This window comes from Protomyctophum parallelum, assembly GCF_964188405.1.
Source record: "Protomyctophum parallelum genome assembly, chromosome: 13".
In the NCBI taxonomy this organism is placed as follows: Eukaryota; Metazoa; Chordata; class Actinopteri; order Myctophiformes; family Myctophidae; genus Protomyctophum; species Protomyctophum parallelum.
In genome coordinates, this window is record NC_139708.1 from 43,036,254 (window position 1) to 43,049,805 (window position 13,552).

Here is a 13,552-nt window from a genome sequence, read left to right on the forward strand (position 1 = left end):
CCAGCAATTATGATGAAGTAGTTTCGCTGCGGATAGTGCCTAATACAATATTTTTTAATAATAAGTATGTTTATAGTTCACTAGACCTGTACGTGCCCGTCGGCCAGCGGCCTACCACCGGCCTATAGAGATACATGGGGTCAAATTAGTGAGCGACGCTTTTAGAATAATTACCTGTGAAACCAGGGCGAACTTGTCGGTGGCTCTGCGGGTGGCTCTCTCCTCCCCGTGGTCAAAGCGCAGGAATCCTGCGATCTCTTTGAGGCGCTCCAGCGGGGCGAAACCTACCAGTCCCACGGGTCCCAGAAGTAGGACTTGGTGTATAAAAACCCTATGAAGGCTTTGAGCTCGTCGAAGGACAGCTCCCAGTGTGGGGTGGTTCTCCTGGCCTCGGCCAGCGTGCAGTCCCTGATGTGCTCCAACATCTCCACGCTGCACAGACACAGAAAACTGTCCAGCCTGCTGCGGATGCTCTTTCTGACCTGCACATGGAATGGATTGATTGAACATTAGACAGAAATGTAAAACAGCAGAGTACAGACAAACAGTTGGGGCTCCATCTTGCGCCACCCTTATCCCTTATCCCTAAACTTATTTGCCATTTTTTACTATTTTGAAAATCATTTTAAAATAGTTAAACTAGCCGATCTACATCTACACGTGAGCTTGCAGATCAGCTATTTGAACTATTTTAAAATAGTAGAAAATGGCTAGGTTTAGGGTTAAGGGGTGGCGCAAAATTATAAGATATAGCCCTACAGTAGGTCTAAAAAGGAATGCACACACACAAAAAAAGAAAGAAAAAACACGTCCTTGAGGTCGGGTCATAATGTATTCAATTCATAAACAAGAAGAATAACTGAAATGTTTTAATTGAGTAAAAGTATCGATACTGCAATCATTTAATGTCCAGAATTCTAAATGTGGCCTACTTGTGTAAATGTATAAAAGTATTGGCATCATAATTATGCTCATGCCAATTATGATGTAAAATAATGTACAAGAAGGTATTAAAAGTATGCTACTCAATATGCAGTAGGCCTGTGTCTGATTTCACAGGTTTGTCAATGTATACACACATCTTTTGAAAATAGCAGATCTACAAGCTGCTACGTAAGCTTATAGAGCTGCTATTTTCAAATACAAAGTTGAATTAAGTGGTATGTATGTTTTGCAATAATAAAAGTAGCCTACAATATTTGTTGTAGAAGGAGAGTATGCCTTTAAAGTCAAAGTATTGAAAATGGGAAATATTCCGGTAACGTTAAAAAATAATACCCCAGTGGTTCCCAAAGTGGGGTCCGGGACCCCCTAGGGGTCCTTCAGGGCAGTGGGTTCCCAAACATTTTCATGTCAAGGACCCCCAAATTGACACTAATTAGCCCGCAGACCCTCAGTTGAAAAGACATGCCAGGGACCCCCATAAGAGAAGGTTTTTAGCTCTAGCAGTGATTCTCAACCAGTTTAATTTCAAGGACCCCCCAGTTTGACATGCATTAGTCTACGGACCCCCCATTTAATGGCATTTCTATCTCTGGGACCCCCAATTTATATATTGTAAAATCAATGTTAATTTAACTCTGAGAGTGTACAAATGGAACCAAACGGACCATTTGGTTCCATTTGTACACTCTCAAGAGTTACAGACCCACAACGGTCCATTTGATTCCAAACTATCATTTAGTTGGGTACCCCCTGGAACACCCTCAACTAAGGACCCCTGGGGGTCCCCGGACCCCACTTTGGGAACCACTGCTTCAGGGAGTTCCAGGGGGTCCCCAGCCCCTTATGGGTCTGTAACTCTGACTCTTTTACACTCTCAGTTAAATTAACTATGATTTTACAATATAAATAGCCTAATTTAGGTCAAACCGGGGGACCGGCTTCAAATGAAAATGGTTGAAAATCACTGCTAGTGCTAGAGAGCCTCAAAAATCTTCTCATTTATGGGATACATTTTCAAATGGAGGGAGTATGATTTTGGTTTTGGGAGTCCTGGTTTTGGGAACCAAAACCACTGACCGACCTATAGACATTAAACAATGACATTAAAATTGTACTGAAGTGCAGTAGAGTAGCCTACTATAGTACATGTACAGGCCTACGAGACAGAGACGCGACTCTGAACTTCTGAAGCCTTGACGTATACTGACCGGCTCCTCGGTTGGACCCGTTGCGCCCACGCGTTGGTGGAAATGTTGTGCGGTGAAGCCGGAGCTGGCACCTTGTTTCTTGGCTCGTTTGTTTCGTTTTTTAGCCCGTTTTTTTCGTTTCTGGCTGCTGGGCCGCTGCTGCGGCCGGGGGTTCCTCCTCGGACTCGGTGGTGGACATCATGTTGTTGACCACATCACGCATTAAGACAATGTCCACCTCCCCCGGGCCTCCGTCCGAGTCCATCTCGTCAACATCCTGTAGCAGGACCAACGCATCGTAATCCATTGTGAACTTCAATTTTAAAACTCGTGTTTAAAAGTTTTTAACTTCCTAAACGCGGAGAGAGATTATTCTGTTGCTTGGTGGCTTTTTTTTTTTGGTCCTCGAGACTCCTCGTGCATTTGTTGTTGACGCCACACGACCTGCTGAAGTCACTGCGACCTTTCAGCTTGATTTCGCAGGTGGCAGTCACAGCTGTGAACAATTAGAGTATCAAAAAGAAAGGAGTTCAGATCATTTAGTAGGCTAATAATAATAATATGACATGCAGTCATTGTCAAATCTTGTAGCCTATTTGTGAGGAGGAAGTTGTGCTGAACATTAGCTCTTAGTCCATAATGGCCTTAACTGAACATCTATTTATGGAAATGTGTTAAAATAAGCTTTATCTGACCATAATATATCATCTAATGAGAATATACTAAATTTTAATGGTCAATTTTAGAACACAATACACAATTTAAATCGCAATAGCATTACTTTAGGTATTACGTTTTATAGGTAGCCTACTTTCGGTTGTTTTATATTGAAGTCAATCCTCAATTCATGCATTTTGTATTCTAGACTAGAAGAGTGGCTTTATTTTTGACCATGCCTAGGCTACTGTAACTGGGGCTTTAGTCAACACCAAACTGCTATAATTTGGGGGAGATGGACTGCATTCACTTACTTACCGTAGTTTAAAATAAATCAAGTTCCCATACCGGGAGTCGAACCCGGGCCGCCTGGGTGAAAACCAGGAATCCTAACCGCTAGACCATATGGGACCGTGAAAGCATTGCGTTTAAATTCTATTTTCACAAACATCCATTATATTATTTGAACACTAAATACGCTAGCGAGAAGCCTATTGCTTCCTTCATCAAGTTTCCATGAAAGCTATCGACCTCTGAATTGATATTATTTTCAGTCTTACAAATTAGCCTAGACTTTTTTAGTCAGTTATTCACTGAGTGGCCAGTAGGGGGCAGGTCAGGACTAGGAAAAGGCAGAGAGGGCGCAGAAAACAGCACGGTCACGAAATTCTCATGCCAATAAAGCTCCATTCACCGGCGGTAGTGAACAGCCATATATATATTTTAATTCTCCCAAAGATAGTCATGTCACCAGGAGAACTGGAGAGAATATTTGTTTCCATTACAGTCTGAAAATAAATTTTATACTTGGCGTTTAACCACTGACCTGAGTTTAACTGTAGGCCTACTTGGTACTTGGGACACCAAGTCTCAACCAAAAATGGCAGATCTATAAGCTAATTTTTGTAGATGCTTATTTTTGAATAGGAATGCTGGGGTTTAAGTATAAACTAAGGGTCTTAAGTCAGTGGTTCTCAACCAATGGGTTTTTATAAATATTGAACCAATTAAAAGTATAAAGACCTTGTGACTAAAGAACGACTACAGAGGATCCTTTGGAACACAGGTTCTTTCGATTTCCTGAAAAGTAAACTTTGACATACAGGGTTTCCACCCGACATTGATAACCAGCAATATAAAGACACGAGAAATCTGAAACAGCATCCATTTTTACTTGATATTATCCATAACAGTTGTAATCAGTAATGGACTGACCAATGTTCCATACACTGTCCAGAGTACTAAAATATAAACTCAAAGTTCATATGAAGATAGGCAGTAGTTTCTTTAAATGAAAAAGGCACATACTGCAAGTCAATGAACTGCCAGGAAAAACCCAAAGCAAAATAAATATAAAAAAGTAAAGAAAATGTAAATGCAGCCATATCCATAACCCTAAAAGTTGAAAACAGGTGTCCATTTGGTCTACTAAAATTATGCAATTTGTACCTCCACTTGATCAGATATAATAATAATAAGAAAGTAATCATAGTTGTTGTTGAGTAATTTGGCCAAGTACATTTGTACACATACGTATACCTGGAAATGGTCCTCGGCATTTAACCCATCCTAATATATTTGGTGTAGTGTTCAACTACTGAACAGCACCCGGGGAGTCAATATGTTAGTGTCTTTGCTCAAGGACACTTGGACATTAAAGCCAGGAGTCAGAGATCAACCCGGGGTCCCAAAGAGCCTTTTCATATCTTGAGCGACTGCCGCCCCTTGAATCATCAAATGTTGGTGACTGTAATAAATCTGAACCAAAAGGACAAAAATCATGTCAGAATGTGGAAGCCTCACATTTTCTCCATCAAGGTAATGGTATGTTCACAAGCATTGAATTAAAAAGCGCCAGCTATCGTCTGCTTTACATTCAAAAAGCTCACAGACCACATTCACCCTATAAAAACTAAAAGTGCAGATCTGACCTGCTTTTTCAGCCGAGCACAGCACTTCCAAAAGCTTTTTTTCTTTTAAGTGCCAATGGCATAGCGTAGACCACGTTGTTTCATGATCACTGTCTTCATGGGAACAAGAATTTCCAACAAAAAAATTATATGTGCGAACATAATTATATCCAGATGACTTAGAGGTGAACTGATGGCCTCACTTTGAGTCTTCGCAAGTGTTACGGTATGGGCCAAAAGAAAAAAAATACCTGAAAATGTGTCTCTCAATCAGTTAGAGAGAGCCGTCTATATCAGAAAATATATAATACCTGGACACCTCAGAAGACTAGCCAAATAAAATAAACTGAAGCACTCGACCAGTTTGCTTGTTCTTTATCTTTTTGGGAGGGATAACAGACATGCGTCTTCCTCAGTCCTATTTGTCCCCCCTGCCTAAACAATAAAGAACGTGCAGACATGCAGCTCCAGTTTATTTTATTTGGGTAGTCTCTCCTGAAGTGTCCAGGTATTATATATTTTCTGATGCAAGTTGTCCCTGTTGAGCACAGAGTCGACAAGCCCTTCTACGGTACCCTCTCCTGGCTGAAGCACGCAGGAAAAAGACACAGTTTTGGTCTGCAGATAGCTGTCCATATGCCATATTAGGTCAAGAGAGTTTTACAAATCCATAAGAACAGCCCCGTCCTGACAAACAGTTGCACTCAGAAACTGTCACTTTCTGTGTTAAGACACTTGAGCTGCTCTGTATGAGTGTTTGGTAGAGGATGGTTCTCCGTCTCCTCTTCCACTCTGCTCTCCTCCACCAATCCCCCGTTCCCTTTCTCCGTTTTCTGCTTCTCCGCTTTGGTCTTGAACCTCAGTCCGTGGCCTGTGTGGAGTGGACAACATGGAAATGTATTTCTTGGATATTCTGACTTTCAATTGTACACTGTAAAACGCTCTGGATTAAGAGATTCTGCTAAATGCCTAAATTGTACATACAATTTGTTTTGATTGTACTGTTCCACTTCTTGCTTTTGCAATGTAAACGTATGTTTTCTCATGCCAATAAAGTGTGTTTGTGTGTGTGTGTGTGTGTGTGTGTGTGTGTGTGTGTGTGTGTGTAGGTGCGTGTGTGTGTGTGTTGACTTACTTGGACAGTCGGCAACCTCTTTGTAGGCCTTCTTCTTGCAGCAGCCTCGACAAAGGTTGAACACACACTTATTTCCCTGCAAAGTAAAAGCCGGTGTGATGTAGGTTTTCAACATTCGGCAGAAATAAGTTGTCTTTCTTTTCCCCATTAACCAATAAACCCCACCTTAGTTGACTGGGATCGCCCCAAGGGTCTATACTTTGTCTCGTCTCGTCTCCCCCCCACGCATGCATCACATCACAACACTGACTGTGTGGTCGGCTACAGCAGCAGATCTACAAGTTCACCGATCAGTAGATCAGTTATTTCTTATTGATTACTTTCCCCGACGCACAGGTTGAGAACCACTGGGCTACAGGACTCACCTTTGGGTTCCCACACTGTTCACACTTGATGTACTTTGCTACAAAGAAGAAGAAGGGGGGGGGGAATAGTCATTTCGTTGCCTGAGATGATTCAACTCATCTTCTACACAAACAAAAAACAACATGCAAATTATACTACTACTCCAGCATCTGGTATCCATTTAGATTTGAATCAAAAGGATTAGACTAGAGAAAGAAAAACTTTCTAGTTTCTATAGTCCGGATCTTTTAGACAATCAGAACATAACCAGGGTATGGTGACAATGTCAATCTTACGTTTCTGCTCAGGATAGAAGTTCTTGTTGGGGTTGCGGGCTTTCTTCTTCTGCTTGTTTTTGGAGAGTGTGTCAGCGGGCCCATCAGAATCCTCCAGCGCCCTCTTGTGACAAACCGTCTTCTTCACTTCCGACTCCTTGCCGTTGGGAACAATCTCTTTTGGTCTGCAAGTCGATGTCAAGTCATAAAGAAAGAGCATGCCATTATTGTAATACAACTACAAACCTGGAACTGGATTGGTTTTACACTTAGAACATGCCCAACAAGCTTCCGGGTTGTCAATGTGGATCAGGGCCGTTTAAAAATGGCCATCTAATAGAAGAGTTACGGTATTGAGGGGACAGAAACCGAGTGCTTGAGCGCTGTTCATGCAGCCTGAACTGAGACAAGCTGGAGTTGGAAATACATTGTTTTCAACGAGGGCGGCGCAAACAAGAGCTATTTTAAGCATGTGTGCAACATGACAACTGTTTTAAAGTATTGTACAGTAACAACTAAAGTCTCTTTATTGTTTATGTTACTATTACTATTACTATTACTATTACTACAAAACAATTTAAAATAAAAGGGATTTAAGATCATTAAAGCTGTGCTGTTGCCCGAGTCCAATGCATGTATGCCTATTTCCGGTCCAGGACTTGGCCCAGTTGGTTGTCCTCCCCACGCTCAATGTAGGCGTAGAGCCGCCATTGGACTGAAGCCTCATGAAGTGAATGCAGTTTGCGTAACTCTTGTCTATATCTAAGGCTCTGCTTTTACCTTTTTTACACTGATAGATAACCAGTATAACAGCGGGTGGTTACTTAATAATGAAACTGTCAGGATGTAATAGACATTTTTAGAATCTGATCTCAGGTCAGAATGGGTTAAGGAGAAGTGAAGCGAAGACTCACGGTGGTCTGACGTACGGCTGGCATATCCAATGAGGGAAGGGCAGGCCATTCGCCTGTTTCTGTCCCGGCTCCTCTCCGTTGGCAATCTCCTCCTGAAATTTACAATTTCAGCATTTAGCAGATGCTCCCTATCCAGAGTGCCTAACAAAGTGTAAGATCGGAGGTAAATGCTACAAAGTTGAGCCCTGCGTTGATCCCCGCAGGACTCAACGCAGACATCACAGGAGTGTGCAACCGGCAGGAATGGGCGGTCAAAAGAAAATGTTGCGGGTCCCGAACATCTGTATCGTCCCGGAGCGAAGCGAGGAGGTGGGTCTGAAATTTGGAAGCATTTCTTAATTGTTAAAAGGCAGTGAATCGTTGGGGGTTCAGTGCCTTGCTCAAGGGCACTTCAGCAGTTTTGGGTGAGTGATGACAAATCACTTCCCGACCCAGATTTTTCCTGCCCGTCTGGGGAATCGAACCGGCAAACTTTCGGCAACAAGGGCGCTCCTCTAACCCCTGAAACTCTACAAGTGAGTGTGTGTGTGTGTGTGTGTGTGTGTGTGTGTGTGTGTGTGTGTGCGTGTGCGTGTGTGTGCGTGTGTGTATGCAAGTACCTCACAGCGCAGTCGCAACTGTCGGCTGACCTCGGCCAGACCCTCCAGCGTCTTCACCTTGGCGAGTTCCTCCCTCAAGTCCTGGTGGATCTGGAGTCTGTGCACACGCACAAGCACACGCACACTGTATGAAGCTATCATTGAGAGTGTAAGCACAGCATTTAATACAGAGTTACAAAAGTTATATATACACTATTTTAATAATTCATACTTTCCGTAAATCAGTCCTAAAGGGATAGCGATGTATTTTTGTGTGCACGATTAACATGGTGTACACACACACACACACACACACACACACACACACATATTTGCTGGTTCAAAATGTAACATTGATGATGTGGTATTGAAGTGTCATTTTTATTTCTGCCTCTTCGGCCAGTTCCCACTTGTAAAAGAGACGCAGTCTTACTCTCAATGTGATTTTACTGGTTAAATAAAGGTTAGAAAAAATAAAAATAAACACACACACACACACACACACACTAACGTACGTGTGATGCCAGAGCTTGAAGAGATGAGCTCGTACGTAGGACAGGGTGCAGGGAGGGTACTGCCGGACCACCTGTAGGTACTCCTCGGCCACCTCCCACACAGGGGGGCTGCGCCCCTCAAACAGCGCCGGGTTGTGGAGGTTCCCCTCTGGAGGGGAGAGAGACGTCAGAAAACACGCTTGAGCGCTGAGAAATAATGAATTCTAGTTGTAATAATGGCTATTTGTCGCTTCCAAACAATTCCACAAAAGCCCACCGATGCACCCGTGTATGGCTTGTAGTCATAGGCAGGGGAAAGAAACAGAATGACCTCAAGTTGAATGTCATTTTTGGTTTGCATATTTACTGAATGAAGTGTTCGTACAAACTAGGCTTTAGTTTTGTGTGTCTTTGTTCTCTGGTGCTGGTAAAAAAAACTGTGACTAAATACAGTATACTGACAATTTTAGATCAATTTTTAGAGAACAATCTAGAGCAAAACACACGTTGGCCGTGTGCTCGTTGCCTCACCAGCGCTCATGACGCCCTGCACCCCTGTCTCCTTGATGCAACACTCCACGTCACTCAGATGCTGGATGTTGCCGTTGGCGAAGACCGGTATGTTCACAGCTTTCCTGTTGCACGCACACACACACACACACACACACACACACACACACACAGTAAACACTAAACATGATTTTGACAAATGTGCAACATCATCTGTAACATCGCATCATATTTTACAGCATTGGCACCGAGGGGCCAAGCGGTCTAGGAGAAGGTCTGTGTGTGTGTGTGTGTGTGTGTGTGTGTGTGTGTGTGTGTGTGTGTGTGTGTGTGTGCGCGCGCGTGCGTGCGTGCGTGCGTGCGTGCGTGCGTGCGTGCGTGCGTGCGTGCGTGCGTGCGTGCGCCCTAATTTTGCAAAAACACAGGAACCAATCATCATCCAAATTTCTTGTGCATGGTGCCAGTTCGGCCAAGGAGTTACATACAATATTTGTTATATCTTGTGCCGATTCTGTGTGTTGTACTGCAGTGCTCACCGTACAGCCTGGATGTGCTCCCAGCTGGCGATGCCCGTCACCGCGCCTTTCTGGTCTTTGGTGCGGCCATGAACCGTCAGCAGCTGAGACAGAAATGACATGCTGTTTACGCTGGGGGTTCAGGTCTTACTAGTCTCGCGTTGCCAGACGCACATTTTCAAATGCTTCCGTCATACAGTCTGGAGAACGGAAGCTCTGATCATGAGTACACTATAAAGCGGAAGTTAAGTGATTTCGGGAGGTGTAGTTCCAGACTCTATAGCATTCGGAGATTATGGAATAGTTTTCTGGCTACGCGAGACTAAGGTCTTACTGGTCTGGTGGTACAATCTATGAGCTTGTGTGTATTTTAGTGTGTGTGCTCTAGAAGACTTTGCTGTGTGTGACTGTGTGTTTGCGTGCGTGCGAGCGTTGCATTGCATTGTTTACCGATGTGGGGGTGGAAATGGGTCGTCAACCTATAGGATCATTATGCAGATCTGAATAAAATGAACTGTATTAAAGAATACCTGACAACCAGCCTTCTCTAACATCTGGGCGTAGCGCACCGTCTTGTCCATCTCCTTGAACACACGGATCTTACATGTGATGGGAACAGACAGCTTCTCATTGGCCAACTTGACTATAAAATAAATTAAAAAAGAAGATTAATACCGTTATTTATTTTTTCCCCCAATCCCCCAAATGGTGCAGCCCTAAAGCAGACTTACTCATTTTCTCCAGCAACTCCCATTCATCTTGCAGGAAAACTCCATAACGCCCTTAGAAAGACAAAGCATACAGAAAGGTGCATTTGACCTGAGAAGCAATTTTCTTTTCAGTTAAAACAGATTTTGGTATACCAGTCAATCAATGAGTGAGTTTTTTAATTTTTATCTAAATGTCCCATCCCCTGGGCCAAGCAAGTGGTCTGATCGTGCTTATTCTCCCATTCCGTACACTGGGGTTTGTTGTCTGTTGGTTGGTGAAATTCCAGTGAGAAAACTAAGCGCAATTAAAATGTGCCATTTTCTTCGTTCTGGAATTAATTCACCAAAATCAGTTAAAAAGTTCCAGCCCTCGTTACACTATAAATGATGTGGTGAGCGTATCTCTACGTCCTCTGCGTTTCCTCTACATGTGGTGGGGTAGGTACCTCTCTTTGCTATCATCTGGGGACAGCCCAGGTTGAGGTCGATGGCGTCACAGTAGTCCTGGGCCAGAAGAGCAGCCTGCACAAACACCTCGGGGTCGTTGGCACAGAACTGACACACAACAAACAAACACAGGACAGGACCGTGGATTACACTCACACAACCTCTTCTCACATGGCAATAAAGAGCCACTATGTAATAATGTTAACAATCCACCCAAAGGCTTTGTCTTCATTACTCAACATTCTCTGCTCAGTAGTGAATGATGCTCCGTGCCTGCCTGCTCGTGCGTGTGTGCACGCCTGTGCATAATATGCATGGATTAAAGCAAAATAATGATGCCTAAACAATGAACACAATGTAAACGTATGCTGTTATAGTAACATCGTTCTACATACTGCCAACAAGGTGAAGAAATCACAGATTGAGGCTTTAACCTTTGCTTTGCCTTTTAATTAAATGGAATTTCTGAAACTATTAAGATTTTATGAAAGATGTTTCTGCTGGTTACTGTAGTTGTATTGCTAGTTTGACCTCTTCAAATTCTCTAATCTCATTCTCTCAATGTGTCTGCGACGCATTGAGAGCTCAGATCGGCTAGTATTTTCGCTGTGCAACATGCTTCAATAGAAGCCATGCTTGCTGGCTTCTACGGAATCCAAAAGGACCGAAATCAGTCGCGGCGACTGAGAACTTTAATGCATGGACACTGGTCTGTAACGTCCTCACCTGCGTGATGAGGGGTCTGTCCTCCGGGCACACTTCATTGTAGAGGTTGTCTTTGCGGTAGTTGCCGTCGCGTACAAACACCTGGGCGTGCAGCATGGGCGTGTAGCACAGCTGGGCGCCGTGACGTCGGCACAGCAGGCGCCAGGCCAGCTCACTCTGGTCCACCATGGGCGCCACCACGAAGCGAGCGCCCTTCAATGTGCTCCTCCAGAAGTCAAAGCCCTGGAGCTTCGCCGCCATCCCGGCAGCTACCACAGAAGGAGAACAATGAATGTTTAATGTATTATATACCAATACTAATAATGACATACTACTACTACTACTACTACTGATACCAATACAATACTATAATAACAACAATAATGATAAACACAGCATTTTTTGGAAACAAGTGTTTTCCAGTGCTATAGCAATAAAATAAAACATGTATCATGTTCGGATTAATTGAATATACAGGCTATATGTAGGCTTTCTTGGGTTTTAAATCCTCTTAGCAGACCTTGAATAAACTGTACTTTTCTGTTAATAAAGTATTCAACCAAACAGAGATATTGAGAGAGAGGGGGGAGGACAGAAAAGACTAGCCGCAATTTGCAACTCTAGATTTTTTTACAATCTGTTGAATCAAATCGTATATGCTGCAATATGCTGTATATGCTGCTGGGTGGATGAGACATAATGATACCTGCATGTATTCCAGTGCATTACAGTGTACATTAATTACAATGAATACACAATAATGCATTATAACCTAATGCATTTTCTTTACATTTTGTTTTAAGGTCAAGTACACTGGGTTGCACAAAATGTACAATATAAACCTAATATTATTGTTTAAACAAGTACATGTCTTGTCTTAGCCGCAATTTGCAACTCTAGATTTTTTTACAATCTGTTGTAATGTACTTGTTTAAACAATAATACTGTTACTGGTACTGTTATAGACTATATACTAGTCTAAGCTTGCACCACGTCTATATCAGCTCATTGTATATCTGAATCTGATTGTATAGTTAGTAGTACAAAAATGTCTCTCAAGACGTATAAGCCAGCGGACCTAATTATATTACTGAAAATGTCATGTCATCATACATGTGCATATTGTTATTGTTGTCTCTACTCTACACCAGTGACCATTAGGTACACACACTAGAGACTACACACTGTAGACTAGAGCACATGTAATGCAGTGCATCTGACATGGTCGTAAAACACATTTGCTTATTCATAAAACACAAACATGGACGCTGGACGAACTACACAAGGTAGCTTACATCGACTTGCTCATGTTCTTACAAAGTATAATAATTCATCGGACGTTTAGCGTTGGGAATTTATTTTATTATTTACCTTCTGTCAAAATGTTGGCAAGTAAACCGCAGCTTCTTTTCACGTTGGTGTAACCATCAAATGTGACCGACGGGAAACACGGCAGCGTAGGAAATCCGCTCCGACGGCGTGGTATGTGCATGTCGCCCCCTACCGACCGTTCCGTGTGCGTTGCATAATTCCACTTTTTGATTGATTGATTGATTGAAATATTTATTAACAGTTTGTAGAATTTACAGTACATTTTAAGCACAAACTCAATACAAAGACTGTCAACTGTGAGTGGACGACCCAATTAAGCATTACACTTGTTTACAACAGGGTCCACATTGTTCAATTCATCAAACTTCATCGTGAGCAGCGGTCCACGTCCATTCGCTTAAAAAGTACTTTCTTATAGTACCAAATTCAAAGTAGCCTACTCAAGTATTTAACAATACTTAAAGAGTTTTCAACATGTCTTCATGTAATTGGTCCTCACTGTAATGCTCATGTTAACATGGATGGTACCAGGTCCATTTTTACCAATTAGGGCCTATATGAAGCAAAAAAGTACAGATTCTTAAGTTAGTGCTCCACATGATCAGCCCACCACTGATCATGATCATATACTTTAATACTTATTATACTTATATATAAATAATTATAAATAGATACAGGATATTCTTCACCACACCAGTATAGCAAGTATACGGCCAGTGGCGCAATGCAGTAGAAGTAGTGGTATGGGGCACCCTATATCCCTCCCACCCTTTTTATTTAGGGGGGATCCTAACCACCCATTTTTAATTAATCTAAGACACTCCCCAGGGACCATATTCCCTCCCAGGGGCGCTCCCTAGAGGGGTGGGCGTGGCATTTCCGCATCTGATGAC

At 42.7% G+C, this 13,552-nt stretch overlaps 1 protein-coding gene across 1 annotated transcript; it reads right to left on the minus strand.

The window, feature by feature from the left end:
• Positions 1-3,940: 3,940 nt before the first annotated feature.
• Positions 3,941-12,740, minus strand: dus1l (dihydrouridine synthase 1-like). The gene is made up of 14 exons (XM_083779602.1): positions 12,699-12,740; positions 11,349-11,596; positions 10,622-10,730; positions 10,197-10,247; positions 9,996-10,108; positions 9,487-9,569; positions 8,972-9,075; positions 8,462-8,609; positions 7,968-8,064; positions 7,369-7,460; positions 6,476-6,639; positions 6,200-6,237; positions 5,835-5,910; positions 3,941-5,570 (listed from the first exon to the last, which is right to left on the minus strand). The coding sequence occupies exons 2-14, from the start codon at positions 11,586-11,588 to the stop codon at positions 5,404-5,406; spliced, it is 1,482 nt and encodes a 493-aa protein (XP_083635728.1). The 5' UTR covers positions 11,589-11,596; positions 12,699-12,740; the 3' UTR covers positions 3,941-5,403.
• Positions 12,741-13,552: the final 812 nt, after the last annotated feature.